General features: G+C 39.1%; 1 protein-coding gene across 3 annotated transcripts in view; it reads right to left on the reverse strand.

Moving 5' to 3' along the window:
- The window catches only part of GFRA1 (GDNF family receptor alpha 1), a 445,406-nt gene that overhangs the window by 36,165 nt on the left and 388,142 nt on the right, over positions 1 to 21,099 (reverse strand). For all 3 annotated transcript variants that reach the window (XM_077349873.1, XM_077349875.1, XM_077349876.1), the window contains 2 exons: positions 9,388 to 9,497; positions 1,113 to 1,247 (listed from right to left, as the gene is read on the reverse strand). In XM_077349873.1, the coding sequence (XP_077205988.1) occupies positions 1,113 to 1,247; positions 9,388 to 9,497 (245 nt within the window). The remainder of the gene's footprint in view (positions 1 to 1,112; positions 1,248 to 9,387; positions 9,498 to 21,099) is intronic.

Consider the following 21,099-nt stretch of genomic DNA (forward strand, 5'->3'; position numbering starts at 1 on the left):
CATGACCCAATCCCAAGAGCCACTGTGGTAGTCAAGACGATTGAAGGGTTTGTTATAAGAAGTGCTGTACAAACATTGCCATTTGTTGTACTGACTCCTCAACAAAATCTAAATCCTTTTACATGTGTCTACACTAATATCCAAACTCTTGTCAGGTTAGCAATACTTTGTCTGCATTGTAAACCGTTAGTGCTTTTATTTAAAACAAAGGTTTACAAAAGTCAATCTGTTAATAAAAAAAGAAAAGAAAATGGAACATTTATCCCTTTTCAGTGAAATGCTATTAAAGCAGAGACACCTTTAATTTCTTCATGAGGAAAAGGTCTCTCTGCCAGGGTGAGTATAATTTTTCCTCACAGTGTCCTTTAATGTCATTGCTTTATCTTCATTAACATTTTTTTCTCTAACAGCAAAAGAGAAGGCAATGAAACTGGGGTGTCTCTTGAAACACAGCATGGAACAATAATGACCATATCTTGAAATTAGCACATGAGAAAATTATTGAAACAATTAAGAATGTAGATAAGCATCAACTGGTCAAAACTAGCATTATTAGCCTTCTAAAAAGTCTGTACAGTTATTTTTTTAAGAATTATATTTAAAGGTGAATTTATGCTGAATGTTTGAAATTCTTACGGGAGAAATATCTGAATTCATATCCCCATTTCTCATGAAGTTTACTGGGTTACCTTGGTTGGGCCTCCCATACATTACCAGTCTAATTCATCCTGTAAACAAAATGGGGGTAACTCTCTTCTCCATGTATGCAACTTGGAGCTTCTTGAAAGAAGGGTAACAAATTTGAGAACAAATAAATAAAATGTGAAGGGCAGATGAAATGTCTTTGAGGCCCTGTGGAGCTGAAAGTTCTAAGAGAAACTTGGAAACCTGTGAATCACTCAAGATAGCTAGTGAGGTTATGTTGTGCATGAAATGCCACCATACAATTTTTATGTGTGTGTATATAACTTGCCATTTCAGAATTACAAGCTGAGAAACCAACTTTTAAATCTTTATTAACATAAGAAGTTCCTTGACTACAATTTCTAGAGATAATTACTCCTATCAGCCACATCTTTAAGCTATGTCAAGTAATGTAATATTGTACTTACTAAGGCATGCATTGTCCTGGAAGAAATTCAAAAATTTCATGCATTCTTCTAAGTCATTGCCACTGTTGTTGCAGTTGCACCAGGGAGCAACACTGAGACTGTTGGAGTTTATATAATTTGGTGTCATCACTGTGCCTGCAAGCAAAGGCAAAAGTACTGTCATATCTTTTTCAGTAGCCTACGATTCCCTCAAAAACCAAAAGCAAAAAATTCAATTCCATCCTGTGCATGAGATAAATGAAACTAGTTTAAGATATAAGCAATACAAATCTCCATTTAAGAGAATCATGTGAGGACATCAGAAGATTTGGTCATCATATGCATGAGGACTGGGGAAGGCACTGGCAAACCAATCCATATTGAGTCTGCCATGAAAACGCTAGAGGGCGTCACCCCAAGGGTCAGACATTACCCAGTACTTGCACCGGGGATACCTTTACCTTTACCTTTATGCATGAGGAATAATACAGAAACAGGGCAAATTAAACAAGGAGAGCTACCTAGGATCCTAAATAGACTGCAAATATTATTCAAAGATCAAAACATGTTTTTAAAAACACAACAGTGTACATCAAAAGGAACAGCACTGCTTCTGACACAGTAATGTAGTGGAATAAACTTCATTTATTTTTTAAACCTGGAGAAAAGCCAATGCATATAAAAATATGAAATGTTAATACCTTAAAAACATCTCTTTATTGGCTGCCTATTTGTTTCCAGTTTCAGAGTGCCAGTTCTTACTATTCTAAAGCCTATGGGAAACCTCATACTAAAAGAACTATCTGTCCCTGTATATAACTAAGAGGTAGCTCTGTGACAGCCAGATGCTTTCACTCCCACCTACCTACCCTGTCACACCTTCCAAGTTGATTTTAGTTATGGAATGGGTTGCAAGAGTTCTGTAAGGCAATTGTGTTTGATTATGTGTCCAGAGGACAAAACTGAACAGTACACAAATAAAGAAAAGAAGGGGCCAAGACACTGAAGAACTCTTCAGAACAGATGAAAGGATGACAGATTAATTCAAAGAACCATTTGAAGATGAACCAGCAATTTTAGAAAATTAAATGAAAGCTGCACTTAAAGAAATTAGGACAAACAAATCACCCGGAGTAGATGGGATAGTAATAGAGTTATTTAAAGTCACAGGAATAAAGTCCATCAAAATTTAAACAAGACTATGCTGACAAATGTAAAGGAGAAGCAATGGTCATAATGGAAATGCTTAATCTGGATTCCAAATCTGAAAAAGGAGATGTTAAAGACTATAGCAACTAACAAACCACTACATTTCTTTTTTTAAACAAACTATATTTTTATTATGAGCCTCTTGTGGCGCAGAGTGGTAAGGCAGTGACATGCTGTCTGAAGCTGTCTGCCCATGAGGTTGGGAGTTCGATCCCAGCAACCGGCTCAAGGTTGACTCAGCCTTCCATCCTTCCGAGGTCGGTAAAATGAGTACCCAGGTTGATGGGGGGTAAACGGTAATGACTGGGGAAGGCACTGGCAAACCATCCCGTATTCAGTCTGCCATGAAAACACTAGAGGGCGTCACTCCAAGGGTCAGACATGACTTGGTGCTTGCACAGGGGATACCTTTACCTTATATTTTTATTATGAATTAACCAAGTCAGTACAAATTAATTCACTTAATAACAAAACATAAATGAGAATACATACTTGAATCAAACTAGATCCCTCCCTTAAACCAATCAAGTGGACAAAGAAAGCTCAGTTACATTTTACTACATTATTATAGGAACCTACTGCTACCTTACTGATTTTTACAGATTTTCACGAAGTCAGAGAATTGTTTTTTAATATAATTCCAAAATAATGACCATTGTTCATAGTATTCTCCAAGTTCTTGATGCTTTAATACTACTGACAATTTAGCAACCTCAGTATAATTCATCAACTTTCTAAGCCAATCTTGGGCACTTTATGAAATCCCCAGATGATTATGAGCATTTTGCCAATGTGATACTCTACTACTATGACAGTATATTGGAAGAGCAACCACTGACGAAGATAAAACAGAAAGCGGGTCACTTAACCTAGGATCCCGTTTTGGTTGACTCTTTATGACTTTATGTTATAACCTTTTAACCTATAAACATAGAGAAGTCTACTATATCACTGTGCCTCGTGATTTCCTTTTTTCTTCTGAGTCCACATTGAGGAATCCATGGTTCTATACTTGATTGTAGACTTCAAGGTCTGCCAAAAATGAAGTCGATGTCTAGTGACAGAAAATGCAGCTGTACATAAATAGTTTGCATCATTTCTGTCACCAGCACCCTGGAAGGAACTTGACAGATCAACCTCTCAACTTTTTTCAATGAAACACACGTATCAATGGCAACTGTAAAAGATTAGCCATAAATGGAGAGATTAGCTGCAAATAGGCAAAACTGCACCCCAAAAAGTTTGTGTTTTGCAGCAAGAGGTCACTTAATTAGGTGGCAAGCACACTGTAGATCTACTTTCAAATGCTGAGTAACAGATCCAGCGATAATGTCACTAGAAGAGAAGTAAATCTTAAATAAAAGAGTTATTAATTAATGAAATGCGGGTGTGAAAAATGCAACCAAATAGCAACGATAACCAGAAGTATTTCTCAAAGCTTGACAAAATCTGAAAGGATAAATTGAACTGATGTATTTATGATGGAGTATTTAGATATGTGCCACAGGAACAGTGCAATCTAGGACAAAGGAAGAGGTGCCCAAGAAAATTGTTAAATTAAAACAAGATACCCAACTATCTGTTCTGCTGGAGATTTGATGTTTCAACCATGTAATATTTATATAACAAATGCAAAAGTAAATGAAATGCTAATGTTAGGTGCAGGGTAACAAAATAGGTGAGCTGGTAACTAAAAGGAAAATCTTTATAGGGGTTAATGAAACTAAAAGATATTGGGAGAAAATGGGGCAATCACTGGTATGAGTCTAGTCCTAGGATGTGTACCCCCAAAGACAAAGACTGAATTGTCCTTCGCAAGCTCAAATGCAACTTAGCACTGATCTGCTCAATGACATGGGGAAGGTTTGAACTGATGCATTCAACTGAAGGATGTGCTTGTAATGGTCTGGTTCAGATGGCTCATGTACCATATACAAAGTGTAATCTAGGATATAAAAACAAAGTCTCCAGCTGCTTGCAAGACAGTTAGTAAGGACAATGATTACTGAAGAGAGAGCATGGGGTGAAAGTAACATTGCTCTAATATGTTTGTTTCACTGGCCAAATTGTTTCATATGATATACAGGCGATCCCTTTACCACACACATAGCTAGAAAATCATCACCAGCTATCTTGATTTCTATAACACATAAGCTCACCACAGAGAAGATACAGATGGCAGATGTGAGCAATTACTCAAAGAGAAAAAGGGTTTCTTATTATTTACTTCTCATTTACTTCTCAACAAAATGTTAGACAATTCAGATTCAAACTATTCGAATGCATGCAGTGGTGTAATTCATTACAGGTGGAATCCAGATCTAATAAAATCAAAAGGAATTTTGTTTCAGGCTTCAATGACATGTAGATTATTGTCCTAGATGGGTAGTGGAATATACTTTATTCACCTGACATACTTTTTTAAAAGGGGGGGAGGAAGAAGGGACAAAGTGTGAAGCAATCGGGGAATATGATTGTACATAAAAGCAGATAAAAGGCATTTTATATTTTCTGAACAGCAATGCATCAAAGCCAGGGTATAAATATGGAAAAGCTGTCAAGACATGGCTAGAGTTACTGAGGATGGGGAAGGAAAGATGAAATAGATTTACCAATACGGCATCACATATAATACAACATAACATAAAATAATGGGGGCATATATAAAGAAAAGCTGTTTAGATAAAGTCCCTTCCGTTTGACCTGTTCTCCTAGCTAGCATCTTGGAATCTCACAACATCTCACACAGAGAAATTCCAAAGCTGTTGAGCAACCGGGGTCTAGTTCAAGTTGTTCCCTAGTATTTTCAATATAGTTTCTTATAGATTTTGGGGTGGATTTTGTGTCTGTTTGCCTTTGGCTTCAGTGCAAAGTAAAGGTTGCCAGGAAAAGCACCCCATAGATTTGAAACACTGTATTATTTAACCAATAAAACAGACAAAACTATAACTAAGTCAAAATATTAATACATGCAATGTGAACATGGCATTTATTTCACACAGTTCACAGGACACTTTTCATAACTCTTTCCAGTGCTTAATCTTAGTATGACTTTTCCTAAGACTTTTCTTGTGTGTATATTCTGATTTGTTCCAAGTTGTTATGCAATCTGCCCCAAAGGTTGCCAATCTTCTTGTGGAACCTCTTCCAGAAAGTCAATCAAGGTGACTTACATTTAAAAGACAGTAATATCGTTAATAAGTAGAAAAAATGTCAATCATAAAAAACCATAAAACAAACAATAAAATCAATCATTAAAAACAATACAGGGTATGAATCAGCATAAATAATATATATATATATTCATTAAACAGACCCCAGATTAGAAGTAAACCACAATGGAAACCCATAGAAGAAAGCTTGGGGTAAAATTTATGGTAGGTGCCATCTAAGACTCATGGGGAAGGGCATTCCAGAGGTGAGGCAATGCCACTGACAAACCTCTGTCTCTGGTCACAACCTCCCTCACCTATGTCGGCAGAAGCCCAAAAGAGCTTAACTGGGGGGGGGGGATCAATATGGGTGGAGGCAGACCAAGTGCCCCAAATTCAAGGCATTTCAGGTCTTAATGGTATTGTGTCCAGAAACAGAAAGGTAGCCAGTATAGAACTTTTGAATCCAGATAACAGCCTGGCTGAGACATTTAGAACACAAATTTTGAGACGGTTTTAAAAGGTAGCCGCATAGAAAGCACATTACATTAATTTTGCCTGGATGTAACCAGAACATGGATCACTGCAGTAAGATGACAGTTTTTTTGGTTGGGCAATAGTAGTGTAACAGCTAAAACTGATGTAAGTCACAATAGGCAACTAGGAGTCTGAAACATCCAACCTGAAATAAAAATAAAGCAGCATACCAAAGGCAAACTCCATCCGAAGTCCAATCCACTCCAAGAAAGGCTAATTTTTTCAGGCAGTAAAGTGACTTTACGACATTAAAATGGGTTATAAGAATCAGTACTCAGACTGACTGACGAAACAGCTATGTTCTACATTCTCAGAGACAATTCAAACATTGTGGAACCCATGTGGAATCCTGAAAAACATTCCTGCACTGTGATACTACACACACTGGTCTTCAAGTCTAAAAGTGAATTGTCGTGTGTATGTTAACTAAATTGCATGGATTCTCCACAACAATGGTGCTCATTTCTGATGAGGGCAATGCACACAAACGCTGCATGCAGTTATGGAAATGGACACAAAAGGGCTGCACTCACTGTGTGGAGCAGTACCGTGAAGATGTAGTTCTTGGCAGTTTCTACACTGGAATATAATTTTGAATTCACCTCCAACACAGGCTGGATACCAGTGCCAAAACAGCATAAGGAAAAGACCCTACCAAATTACAATTCAGATAGAGAATGATAATCTGTCTCTATGAATCCTGAAGTTAATCTCAGTGTATACTAATATGAGCAAGACTTTGGTATTTCAAAAACTGAAAGCCCGACATCGGAAGACTGCATGAGTTTAGCGGTGTAACTGCAATATGCGAGGCATGAACTCGTTATACTCGTCAGTTTCCATCTTCTTGTCTGTGTCTTGGGGCTGCTAGCAAAAGAAGAAGAATGCGTATTTTCTCTCCAAAGTCAGATCTCCACTTGATTTTGCTTCCTTAGGGACCCATTCCCTTGATCTTGATGCCAGAGAGTGTTTTTGCAGTCTTTCTTCTAGCATTTGTGCAGTATCTTTGCCCGTGGAAACATAAAAGTACCTCTCTGCAGGAACTGGGTTATCCTTAAGGTTAAATTGCATAATGGCTCCAATAAAATCCTCAGCAAAAGTCACTATGTCTGGGAACTACTTGCCCGCAGCTGTTATTTTGAGTTATCCATTAGTACCAAAGTTATTTCTTGCCAGCAGCTAGCATCCATATATCACTTGATTGGATCTGATGTCTCAGTTCTTTGTCCAAGATTCAACTTCTTTTTATCTGCAGTGTAGTCCTCCTTTTTACATCCCCCCCTAAAATAAAATTATTCATGACATTCTTCCTTGTCATCATACTTTCTCATACCCTTTTGCTACTCTCATGTTAGTGCATTTGGCTAACAAAGTACATGTTATGGGTTGGATCCAGGCTAAATCTGCAATTTCCACCAATTCTCACTTCCTTCCCTTCATTTTTTTCTCAGGGTCTCCTACTCTCCCCAAAACAGCATTTTGAGATCAGTGGGTGGCAAAAAGGAATGTGGATCCAGTCCATTTCGCCACTGGAAAATTTAGTATGGATCCAATCCTAAGTTTTTCTGTAGCTCCTGGGAATGGCATTTTGAATGTCCACAGGGGCTCAATTTGACTTAGGACTGAACATTCCCACAGGGCTACTTCATCTCAGGTTCTGATTAGGGTTAGGGTTAAGCTTAACCAAACCCAACTTGTTACCAAACATAATGTGTAGTTTGGCCCCATCATTGATATAGAGGTGTTACCAATCAGGCTATTGAAATTAAAAATAATTAGAATAGATAATCTTTTGCTGGTGAAATAATACACAGGCTTTTGGGTTACAAGGCACCATCTATATACAGACAGGGGACACTAAACTTGTGTGTGTCACCTGTACTATATCAGTACACCTCACACAACAAAATTCTCCATTTAGAAACATCAAACTCGAAAAATAGCACAATTGCTCATTAAAAAACAACAACCCTGCTCTATTAATCATTATCAACTTAACACATTTCCGTTGTGACCTAGAGCTTTCTGGTTTGTTCTTTTTCTCTCCAGGTGTATCTCATCACAAAAGATTTGTTTAACAGCTTTTGAACTTGAACTGTGGTTTTCACACTTGCTAGAAAGAGTGAAGAATGTTTCATGACAGGTGTAAATTCTGCTTCTGAAACGCTAACATGGTATCCTTTGTGTTGTCTATTTCTCACTACTGTCTCCCTCTCTCTTACTCTGTCAGCTTGATGCCAAGTACAGTATATTCACTTTCCTAAAAAGTGCTCTTCCATTCAGTTATATCAGTGTAAAGCCAGAGTATGGTCTCATTCTTTCAAGCGTTTGACAAAAAAATAAATAAGGAAAAATATTAATAATGACGATCTAAAACGATAATTTTGGCTTCATTAGTAATGATGGGCATCTTAGAAAACATTACATAATAACCTAGGGGGATCAACAGAAACAGGGTATCTGGAATTAAATTAGGAGATTAATAGATTACCATTGCTTAAATTTATCAAATAAATTGTGTGCGTTCCCTAGAATCAGAGGAAGTTATTTTCATGCCACAGTACAAATTTATCTGAATTATCTGTAGGGTATCCAAAACCTTTGTGTAAACAGGTGTTCAGATAAACAAACACACCATTGTCATACATTTACAATAAACAGAATTAGTGTGGGGGCAAGGGGAAAGCACAGCACCTTCCTGAAGCAGAGATATCTATTCCACTGGCATATGTTCACCAGATTCATTATTCCAATTAGCAGTCTGCATGTCCACCCAGTGGTGTCCACCCAATGAAGTACAACATCAGTTTATGGTCCAGAATGATGCTGATCCTTATACTGAGTGAGCCTATTGATCTAGAAAAGTCAGTAGTGTCTGCTCTGACTGGCAGGAGCCCTCTATGATCTGAGGGAGATGACTTTCACATCACCCACTGGAGAGGCTGATGGCTGGACCTGGGAACTTCTGCATGCAAAGCAGATGCTCTAGCACTGAGGCACTGGCCCTACACTATCCTAGCTTCATATGCAGAATTCTAGATTTAGGAGTCCAATTGACTTTAACTTTAAAAGGGGGGGGACAGAACTTGGAGCTGAACTATACCCAGTGTCTAGGCCCTGCACTTATTTATTTATTTTATTTTAAATGTCTTTATGATATCTTTCCGAAGGGAACCCAAAGGTCGTGAATAATCAAAACATTAAGCTTAAAACACGCACGCATGCTTTATGAAACATATAAATGGAAAGGACTTCCAAATGCCTGGTAACATTTGATCCACAAGTATTCATTTCAAACTGCCAATGAAATCTCTCTCTCTTTCTTGTTATTCTTTTGTTTCACTTTGAGGCAGCACTCAAAACACACCAAGAAAAAAAGAAAAGGGAAAAACCCTTACCAATCAGCCCCGAGTAAGCGAGGAGGCAGTCAGCATAGTTTTCCTTCAGACAGCTACTAATAGACCGTGACTCAGGTTGGCAGTTTGTGAAAAAATCAGCAAGGCGAGATCTGCAATGTGGTAAGGAAAAAACCACAACATTATCTATAAAAATCGGACCTCCAGGCAGTCCTACCTCCTGCACTCTTCTTCCTTCTTGTCAATATTTAATTCTCTTTTACACATAGACATTGTAGACATTCAGACTGTTTAAAGTGCTTCTTTTGTTTAAAAAAAAACTCCACAACACAGCATTTATCTCAATTGTACACAGCAAAGTGTTATGGTATAAACAGGCAATTTTTTTAAAAAAGAAAAGAAAAAGCAGTGCTCTGGAAAATGCATCTTTCATATATGATGGTGCACTCAGCCAGCTCCCGCTAAGGGAAGACAACAGGTAAGTCCCAACAAAGCATTCTGTAAGAGAGTCGTTCATCAGAGCTCCAAATCTGTAGGCAAGAAACAACGCTTGTTCAACCAAGTGGGTTAATTGATCATGCAGCAAACGTCTGGCATCCTCAGCGCTAAGTGGTTTGTGCAGTTAATAGCTACATTGGCATCCTATAAATGGCCAGGTAGTGCTGCCTCACTTGCCACTTAAAACCCCCAATTTGTCTTTCTTACACGAGAGGCAGAGTTGCACTGTTCTTGGCGCTTCAAGAACCGTTCACACAATGGCACAGAACTGCCTGTTGCCACCTGCTAGCCTCGTTCAATGTTGAATAATGCCATTAAATGGCATTTAATGACTGCCATTTCCTCAGGGCTTAGGGAGGGACCTATAGGTTCATGTCCAGGCCTGCTGGGCACCAGGTTCAGTAATGTAATACTGTACTAGTTGTCATTCGGGAGTTGATGCCATTCAACTATATGGGATTTACTGTGTAAAAATATGCCTCCGACTGAGTCTCAGGAATATCAATTGTATCATTTTAAATTAAGTTTCTAGCTCTCAAGGGCTGTGAAGATGGAGAGGACTGCTGATTATCCAGGGATAGTGCATGTGTGTCATTTGTAGCCCTTGCACTCTCAATGGCCAGCACACACAGAATACAAGTAATGAAAGACATGCAAAAATGCATAATGTGAAAAATCTACAGAGCAAAAACATTCAGTGTCCTCAGCAAATAACTACGCTCTTGTCCCTCCCATGCCTTTTCAGCTGCAACAGCTGCAGGGGCTGGTTTGCCTCTTAAAAAGACTTTTGGGGGCAGGACAACAGTGATGGCAGCCTTGCAGCATAAAATGGTGGCTTGTGGCAGTTGTGAGGATGCTACGATGTTCAATTTGGCCCACGGTGCAGAGTTTAGAGTGGGTTTTAGCACACAGGATATGCATCCATAGTTCTGCCCAATCCTATGATATGATGTGCTCACAGGATGATGCTCTTAGTGAAGCAACTGACTGACAGGAGATAAGCTGAAGGAGGATGCAGCACTGGGCAGAATCAAATACGTTCGTAGTCTGTGGGGAAATCAAGTACATGAACCAGTTTCATCTGATTATGCTGTGATGTTGAACTTATGGTTAGTGGTGGTGTCTGGGACATCTCATAAGGAAAATCCCTGAACTGCTCCATTAATCAAACTCAGACCCCCTTTAAGACCAGGTGTGTTTTGCAATGGAGTTTGCTCTTGTCCCCTGCTGCCAGCCAGCCAGCCATTCTCACCAGTTCTGCTTTCCTATTTACATTCATTTCAACAAAATGTATCTTTGAGAAAAGGGAAGTCACTAGTGGCAAAGAAGGCTTGATAGCATAGTGTCTCCTGAAAGACACAAATGCTTTGTTAGACCTTTCCTTAACTGGAAATGATGACAATAATTTCCCCTTAGAAAGAGTCAATATATCTAATTCTCAACAAAACCAGACCTGTGGATACTTAAATTCAGAAACTGGAGCCAAGGACAGACAAGACAGGTTTTTCTACAGTCCTTAAAAAGCCCCAGATTTGCAAACACAAACAAACAAACAAAAAAACATATCCCCGCCCCCCCAAAAAAACCCTGAAATGTTTTTAAAAAATCAACCTGGGAGTAAATCCCTCCAACTAATAGAAACAGTACCTGCAGCTTTAAGAATCAAATGCTCCTAGAGGCAATTGCTAGGCAACCTGAAAAATACTGTCAGCTGAAGCCTTGGTTTCTGTCAGTAAAAAGCAGGGGAAGGATCATTTCCAATGACCTTTTAGCTTTGGAGGGAGGATTTATCATGGCCAAGTCTGGCAGCACCCAGGAGTGGCAGCTTGATACTGCACGAGTCCCATGACTTACCCAGGATTGGATGCTTAGTACTTTTCAACAGCAAGCATCACACAGAAATTGTTGTGGTGTAGTATTTCAGATGAGGATCTGGGAGACACAGGTTCAAATTCAAAATTTTGAAAAAATTCAAAAGTGGTGTTCACTGAGTGGCTAGTCACACATTCTCAGCCTAGCCAACCTCATAGGACTATTATGAGGATAAAATGGAGAAGGGGAGAGTGAAATAAGCTGCTTTGGGTCTCCATTGGGATGAAAGATGAAGTATAAGTGAAGCAAATAAATACTAAATGTAGCTGAAAATGATGGGTAGATAAAAGTAGGGTGGTTGGTAGATGGAGAAAGGAGAAAATGTGATAGGTGAGGATATGGGAGTTGCTAGGAGGAGGAGGGAAAAGGGAAATTGTATAGGAAGGTGGTTGCAGGAGAAAGTTAATTGCCTCCCTGCAAATCCTTGCTGTCTCCCCACCATGCATCTGGGCTGAATTTAACAAGCTAGTGCATCTGGGTCATAATTTTCCCAGTAGAGGCTGCTGGGGGAGGGAAAGATAGAAAGCTGAACACAAGGGGGCAGATAAAGGTCGCTTATCTGCTATCTTTCTGCTCTACCAGAAGGCTTATATAAAATGTAATCTTTCAACCCAACTTCCCTAAGCACTGCAGTAAATAATAAACTTGTTACTTTGTTATTCTTTGACCAATTCCGCACTGGCAGTGCTACTCTGAGCTGCTGGCGGTTCATTACAGTGGGGCATGCACTGCCACTTCCTGTGTCCCCACGGGGAACTATTTATGGTAGCATTCACCATCTGCCCTGGATTTCTGCATCCCTATGACACAGCCAGGACAGAAAGTTTCTGCCATGCAAGATATTGTTGCTTTATTTGCACTGAAGTTGTTACAGAATCCCATCTCTGTGAAAATGTTTTAAATGCAAAGCACCGCAAAGCTGAATGGGGCATTTCCCCCCCTGCCCAGACACTGTAGGTGGGTAGGAGTCAGGCTGGCCTGGCCTAGCTGCTGACGACACCTGTGGCAAAAAAGGGAACATGAAAATATCTGTGTTCTCTTGTCATAGGGTACCTGAGGGCCTAAAGTGGGCCAGGGCCAGATTAGCCCTACTGTGCTGGCCCAGCCTTTCCCCCCTGTGCAGAATTGGTCTTTGTATCCCAACTTACTATTATTGTAATTATTAGATCTTGATCCATATATGGGATCATGGTTATTTTCTCTTGATACCAATATGAGTCTAAACTTTCCCATTTCCCATTTCTTCAACTGATGTAAGAGATGAAATCTGCCCTATATATGGGCTATTGCAAAGAATTTTGCAAGTCTGATTTGTCTCTACTATCACTTTAATGTAGTTTTCCTGTTTATATATTTTGCTGTTAGAATCAAATAAAGAAATCTGTAGATTCTTGCAACTTTTTAAAAAGGAAAAACCTCTGGAGGCTAATTAATTTTGTCTGTTGGTATCATTTGATCTATCCTTGTAGAGAGGACTAATGTGCTTTATTGAGTGGATTGGAAGTAGAGATGGATAGGCTAGCCTGCAAAAGTGTAAAGGCTTAGCTTATCATAATGCAGTCACTGTTGTATTATCAGTCTTGGAAACTATAGCTATTTAACAAGAAGGCGCTGTACCAAGGTAGCCCACCTAGGCAACCAATGTAGATTAGATTAATTTTTCAAATTTCCTTTTTACCTTGGGACTGTATGACACCAAATATGAAAAGATCAAGCAGTATAGCATGAATCAAAGTAGAGATGGCAAAATACATGGAAATTCTGTATTCTATTGTGTTTGGAATGGGAACTAGCCAAAGACATGTGTGCTGGGAAGAGCTGGCTATAATTTTATTGATTACCGGTTCCTCAGGTCTTGACACAGCATAGGCTGTGAACAGTGGGTGCAGTTGACAACCCTTTCCCTGTCTGCACCTTCCCATAAGGTGCTGAGAGTAACTGACAGTAACTGTTGGGATAACTGAGAGTAAAGACTGGTATCAGGGTTGGAAGCATTGGAAACCAATATTCCTGCCCATCACCATCCTCCTGGGAGTGTGATCAGTGTGTCAGCCTGACAAGAGAATGACCCTTTGGAGCCCCTTAAGGGAACACTCTTTTACTCATGCAAGGAGCCAGCTCTGCACAACCCACACTATGTTCCCCAGCCAATGCCCAAATGCCCTCAAGAAGTTATTTATTTGTTATATTTATTCCGCACTACTCTCAACAAGTCGGCTTGTGGTGAGTTACATAAAAAGATAAAACCACACATAAAAAGTTAAACAGCCACACACACCCATTCGAAAAATAGAATCTGGTGACAAAAAATGAGCCCCAACCTCCTCACCCTATTTCCCAGCAGCCCGCACCTGGTGACTCTGGGGAGGGTCCAGGAGTGGCAATCAATCCAGTGACTATCTGACCTGGAGGGGCCCCTCAGATCTTCCACACCCAGGTCTCAACCAAAGACCTGGTGGCAAAGCTCCATATTACAGGCCCTGTGAAACCACAACAACTCTTGCAGTGCCCTCAGCTCTTCTGGGAGCTCATTCCACCTAAAAAGGCCCTGGCTTTGGTCGAAGCCAGGAAAACCTTCCAGGGGCTGGGCACCCCCAACAAATTAGTACCTGCAGAGCGCAAGGCCCTGCAAAGGGCATAGGACAACAGGCAATCCCTCAGATATGTTCTATTTGACTTCCACCCCACCCCATGCTTGGACAGTTATTTTGTGTTTGACATCAGTCTTATTGAGCTGGCATTGCCACAATGGCACTGGGTTCTTCTAGGCACCTTGTGATTACACTGGTACTGCTGGGTATTCCGTAAATTGTAAATTGCACTGGTTCTGATAGGCTTGTAAAAATGCTCCCCAGTCAGTTTCTACTACAGAGATTCTATGGTTTCACTTTAGTTCTTTGGAAACAATGGTGCATGAGGGCCCCTTCTTTGGAGGGTAGTGTGTTTCTTAACATCCATTCAAGTGCTTACAATCACTATTTTGCGAAGCTCTGGCTATCGTTAATTAGTTAGTAAATGTTAGTACAAACTACAAGGTTGTTATAAATCAGTTCTGATGGCAGAAATAAAGAGAAAGGTGTTAAACATTTATCTACTCTGGTTGCCGAATTGGTTAGGTATGCCTCTGAGTTTTAGTACAAATAATAACACCCATGTCCTCATCTCAACAAGAATATATGCTGGAAACAGATCTCTTAAAAGCTGCAGAGCATATACATTGTTCTCTTTTTTGGGACATGCATAAAATTCAAGCTATCCAAAACTATATACTCATACATAATCAAATAATGCATGAATCATATAATGGTCAATATCAAAAGAGCTGCCATATTTTATATGATAAATAATGATAAATATGATAAATACTCATGCCAGATTACAACTGCTTTTGCAACTCACTTCAAATGAATTTTCCATGGATACAGAGTGCATCTTCTATTAAAAAAACACAATTTCAAAAAGTATGTGCTCAAGGTATTGCAATTTGGAGGTGCTTGTGGGGGTGGGGGTGGTGCAGAGGTTCAGTAGACCACAGGGAAATGTTTGTGTTATCTATTTCTATTCACCTACAACATTTTTCCATTGACATAAAAATTAAGATGAACTGAACACTGAGTAAACCTAGCAAAAAGTGTACAAAATTATTAATCAAATTGTTTCCATCTATCCCCTGTGCCAGCACCAGGTCATGTCTGACCCTTGGGGTGACGCCCTCTAGCGTTTTCATGGCAGACTCAATACGGGGTGGTTTGCCAGTGCCTTCCCCAGCCATTACCGTTTACCCCCCCCCCCCAGCAAGCTGGGTCCTCATTTTACCGGCCTCGGAAGGATGGAAGGCTGAGTCAACTTTGAGCCGGCTGCTGGGATTGAACTCCCAGCCTCATGGGCAGAGCTTTCAAAAAAGGCATGTCTGCCGCCTTACCACTCTGCGTCCCAAGAGGTTCTCTTTTCCATCTATAAAAGGCATAAATCGTAATGTATATGCCAGCAAGACTTAGGCCTTTCTGGATTTTATATCATACTTGTTTGAAGGAGAATAAAACTATATTCCTATTCTAATGTTACAAAAACTGTTTGTTTTTACTGTGTATTTCATTTACCGGCAAAAGAAGAATCTTATTGAAAATACTAAGAATATTTTTCTACAACAGACACCAGTCTTTGAAACAACAAAAAAGTACAACTTGAACCTTGTTTCCTACAGTTCATGAAAACTTGATGATAACAAAAAAGGGGGATTTGAATCTATTTATATAAGATTCCAACTCTGAGAATATTTTACAGAAAAATAAAATATTTTACAGAAAAATAAAATATTTTGTGCTATTCATTTTAAATAAAAACAATTCCCATTATATTTCTGGACGCAAAAGAGTGTCTACTGAACTGAAAAACAATTCAAGGCTTAAAACGTCCCAGAACTGTTGAAAAGCTTTTTGGTGTTTGGAAATTATCAAAAAGCAATTATCACTCTGGACCTTTTTATTGCTGCATAATTGAACTGTGGCAATCACTGTGTATGTTGTTTGTAAAGTGCAGGGTTATACACATAAAAGGAGTAAGGACGGTATTCGGTGAATTGAGTAAAATGTCTGTAAGTGTTTTCTCTTTTTGATACGGGCTTAGGGCCTATTTGAAGTACTGGTTATTTCACAGTAATAAGAAGATTTTTTTGAATTCACTTGAAACATAGTTTGTAGGTACAGTCATACTTATGAACAAGTAGAAACCCATGTGGAAAAGTAATTACAGTATTTGGAGGAGTTTAATCTGATGTTCTGTGCATAGCTTATTTGTGGTGCAGCAAGAAAAGACTCTTGGAAGTCAGCAAGGATTTAAAAACTCTTCCGAGATACGGATCTGGCCAAGGAAGGCGTCTTTGATTTTATTACTATTTTACGTATGAACTGGGTTGCTGCTTTGAAATTCTCCAAAGCAGAGGAAATACAAACAGAAATTCCAAACACAATCAGGTACAGCCAAAGCAAACATAAGCAACAGAACAGAAATTAATGAAAGCAATTAAAATCAGAAGTCAGATGAAAGAAGAAACAGTGAAAAAATGAAAGCTTGCAGGAAAAAAGTCTCAAAATAATAATAATGTAGTAGCCTTGTACTCCGAGAAACTAGGCATATATCATCACCACCACAGAATTTTTGGTGATTTTTACAGTAATATGGAAAACAGGTCTACCAATAGCTATTGGCCATGGTAGCTAATAGAACCTCCACATTCAAAAGCAGTAGGCTTCTGAATACAAGTCCTAGGAGATAACACTGGGGAGCTGGTATGTATGCCTCACTTATTGGTCTTGCAGGACATCCACGGGGCCATGAAGCACTATATTGATACAGCAATGCTGTACTTAAATGCAAGGAAGAATAAGGAACCTAGTAAGTCAGAGAAGAGAAGGAAATGTAGAAGGCAGAAAGTGCATCAGTAAACCTGTATTTGTACTATCACAAAAGAATTAGCAACTATTAAAATGACCAGTGCAAAGAAACTGATCGACCCAAAAGGAAGGACGAGATATATTTCACAAAATACAAGAAATCAAAGGGAAATTTAAAGTATGGCTAGATATGCTGAAGGATCAACATAAAAATATATATTAAACAACCATGCGCTCTATAAAGTGATGAAAGGATGATTTATTGCTTCCAAAAAGAATCTTTTGAAGAACAGCCTACAGTTTTAGAAAGTGAAGTGAAAGCTACATTGAGAGCAACTGGGAGAAACAAATCACTAGGCCCAGATGCGATAGCTATAGAGCTATTCCAAGCCACAGAAACAGAATCCATCAAAATCTTAACATGACTATGACAACAAATATGGAAAACAAAACCATGGCCCACTGACTGGAAACTCTCAATTTAGTTTCCAGTTAAAAAAAATAAAGAGGACATCAAAGACTGCAGTAACTATCAGTGATGCTCAAAATCTTACAACAAAGACTGTTACCATATCTGGAAGAAGAAATGCCAGATGCTCAAGCCGGATGCAGAAAAGGAAGAGGCACTAGAGATTATATTGTAGCATACAAGCGAATGTGTTTCATAAATTATAGCAACATTTTTGACTGTGGGAATGAAAACCTAAGGTTGGTTTTAAAAGAAATGGGGATGCTGCAGCACCTGACTGTTTTGATGTGCAATATATTATGCATGTAGAATTGAAAGGGAGATAAAATACATTCTTGTCTGACTGCTTTGCCAACTGGAAACCATTTTGTTTCTTTCCTAACATCCTAACATCTTTCCTAACATCCATGTTTTTGTTCAGCCATGAAGGAGATAGAAAAGATCATTAAGTGTAAGGATGGATCACTGCTATCTGAGATCAAGTTAATTAACGCCACAGCATTATTTATTACTATGTATGGATATGAAAGTTGGACAATGAAGAATGCTGACAGGAAGAAAGTAGATTCCTTTGAAATTTGGTGTTGGAGGAGAGTTTTACAGACACCATGGACTGCTAAAAGGGACAAATAAGTGGGGTCCAGATCAAATCCTGAACTTTCAACAAAAGCTAAATAACTAAAACAAGACTATTGCACTTTGATCACATTATAAGAAAAGAGTCATGGAAAAGACAAAAATGCTCAGACAGAAAAGAGGAAGATCCAACATGAGATGGATTAAGTCAATCAAGGAAGCCATGGACATCAGTTTGCTGGATGGCTATTCATTATGTTTTGGAAGTTATTTATTCATAGAGTCCCCATGAGTCTGAAATGTCTTGATGGCATTTAAAACACACACAGCTTGCCCCCACAGACAAAACTAGTTACCCAAGTGACCCATTGTAGCTGCATTGCCTTTTCCAGGAATGATTAGTCATTTGCACATTGAACAAGTGTTGCATTTAAACATAACAAACTTTGTACAAACCAACTATGCCACATATCGAATTAGCGGACAGTTAGCTTTGTCTAGTGCACTAATATATTTTGAGCTAATTCTGGTGATCCAGGCTATTAAATGATGTTGTTCTTAGGTGCGAAGTCGTGTCCCACCCATCACGATCCCATGGACAATGATCCTCCAGGCCTTCCTGTCCTCTACCATTCCCCGGAGTCCATTTTAATTTGCACCGACTGCTTCAGTGACTCCATCCAGCCTCCTCATTCTCTGTCATCCCCTTCTTTTGCCCTCAATTGCTCCCAGCATTAGGCTCTTCTCCAGGGAGTCCTTCCTTCTCATGAGGTGGCCAAAGTATTTGAGTTTCATCTTCAGGATCTGGCCTTCTAAGGAGCAGCCAGGGCTGATCTCCTCTAGGACTGACCAGTTTGTTCGATTTCAGTCCAAGGGACTCGCAAGAGTCTTCTCCAGCACCAGAGTTCGGCTATTAAATAAGGAGGCTTAATTTTTGAAAGGTGTTTGACTGAATGAAGAAGAGTGCTGAGGTTAATAACTCTATAAAAACTGTAAAAAAATAAAATTTCTGGTAAACGCAAAGAAACAATAATAAATATTCCCTCTTTGGAGTAATGAAAGATGATTGCAAATTTTGCCAAGATTCCCCATTTCTGATTCACTTACAAGAATGTCAAAGGTGTGAAGTCAAGCCATTGGGGTGACTGCAATACTAAGTCAAATACGTTGCAGCATCTAGATACAGGTAGCCAGGAGAGCACATTTGCATGAGGGGAATGTTACATCTAAACTGCAAAGAAAGAAAGAAGCACCGTTTCTGCATGAGGAATTTGCCTCGGGATAAGCGAAATCGCAAAAAGTGTATTTGTCACTTTTTATCTTGCATCCCATTGGTGAGCAACCAGAGGCAAACTCCCTGGAGCCTAATGCTGGGAGCGACTGAGTGCAAAAGAAGAAGGGGATGACAGAGAATGAGGTGGCTGGATGGAACACTGAAACAGTCGGTGCAAACTTAAATGGACTCAGGGGAATGGTAGAGGACAGGAAGGCCTGGAGGATCATTGTCCATGGGGTCGCGATGGGTTGGACACGACTTTGCACCTAACAACAACAAAAACACAGGGTCATGCCCATCCCTAGACAGGACACTAACATTGTGCAATCAGTTGGCAAGCTATCTTGATTGCTAAAAACAGCTGACATGGTTAGAATTATGCAGAACATTCTGGAGAATGGGACCAATGATTTGTTCCAATTAGAGTGGAACTGGTGTAGTTATTCACTATAATCTTATATTAAGAAAGGCTAGTATTGTAGCATAGGCATACTGAGCTTTAAGAAATTTTGTCAGACAGAAGGGTTCAGCAGCACAAATATCACGCCAAACTAGCTGTTACATTGCAAATCTTCATTCACGTATGACTCAGAATCTGTTAATCATTTCAGGTATCTTAATTAAGTAATTAAATAATTGAGAATCTCCTGTAGTTTTGTCTGAGTCTTTCCAAGTGAGTTTCATCACAAGGGATAAATGATCTCCTGAACGATAGCCATGTTTTTGAGTCTTGAAAAGAGAAATATAGTTAACAACTGTATGAAGGCATTTTATATTATTTGATGAGCATTTTCTAGAGCCATTTCACTTGCACCAAAATTGTGGCTACAACTTACACTGTCGTTTAAGGTGTCCTTTTGGAAAATACTTTTTATTTGTTGGTTCTGCTGCCTGGAGTGTCTCTATTATGAATTTTCCATAGCTAGAAGTCTGAATACTAGAAGAAGATTCTAAAAAGAAGCACAGATTGCTATATTTCTCTATTCCTCTAGCACACTGCTTTTTAAGAAAGAAGTTAAACTTCATTGTATCAGGTACCTCATGAAGTTTGTGTATTTGGCACAGTGAGACAAAAGTACTTTTCAAAGATGAAATTCAGTGACTGCCAAGCATTAGAATCCTAAACAGTGCAAGACCAGCTACTCGTCTACAATGTCAGCAATGAACCCAAGGGAAACCTCAACCTCAGAAGGAAGTTTAAATCAAAATAATTTACAGTCAACCGCATGAAAAAATATTTTCAAAGTGCTGACCTTTATGTGAAACAAAACAATTTTGAAAAATATTGTGCAAATAATAGAGATGGCATGATTTAATAAGGCATGAGAATGGTGATTTTCTGGTGCTGTGACAAAACCCAGAATTTCCTTTTCTGCTTTCAAAAAAATTACCTCAGACCATATTTTCTAGAAGGTGGCGTGTGAAAACATCTGGAAAGCATTCCACAGGAAATAACCCTATATTAAATATGTTTTGCAAGGCTCTGCTTCCTTGCTTTGACTTTAAATGTGCATAATGTAATTCTGCTTTTGCACATGAAAACATGGATCTGAGAAGCCTCTAATTTTATTGTTGTCTGACTTTAATCGGTTGATGTAAACTGTTCTGAGAGCATTACTAGAAAGCCCCCTAGAAATTTTAAGAAACAAAATTTTTTAAAAACAGCATAT

This window comes from Paroedura picta, chromosome 8, assembly GCF_049243985.1.
Source record: "Paroedura picta isolate Pp20150507F chromosome 8, Ppicta_v3.0, whole genome shotgun sequence".
Lineage (NCBI taxonomy): Eukaryota > Metazoa > Chordata > Lepidosauria > Squamata > Gekkonidae > Paroedura > Paroedura picta.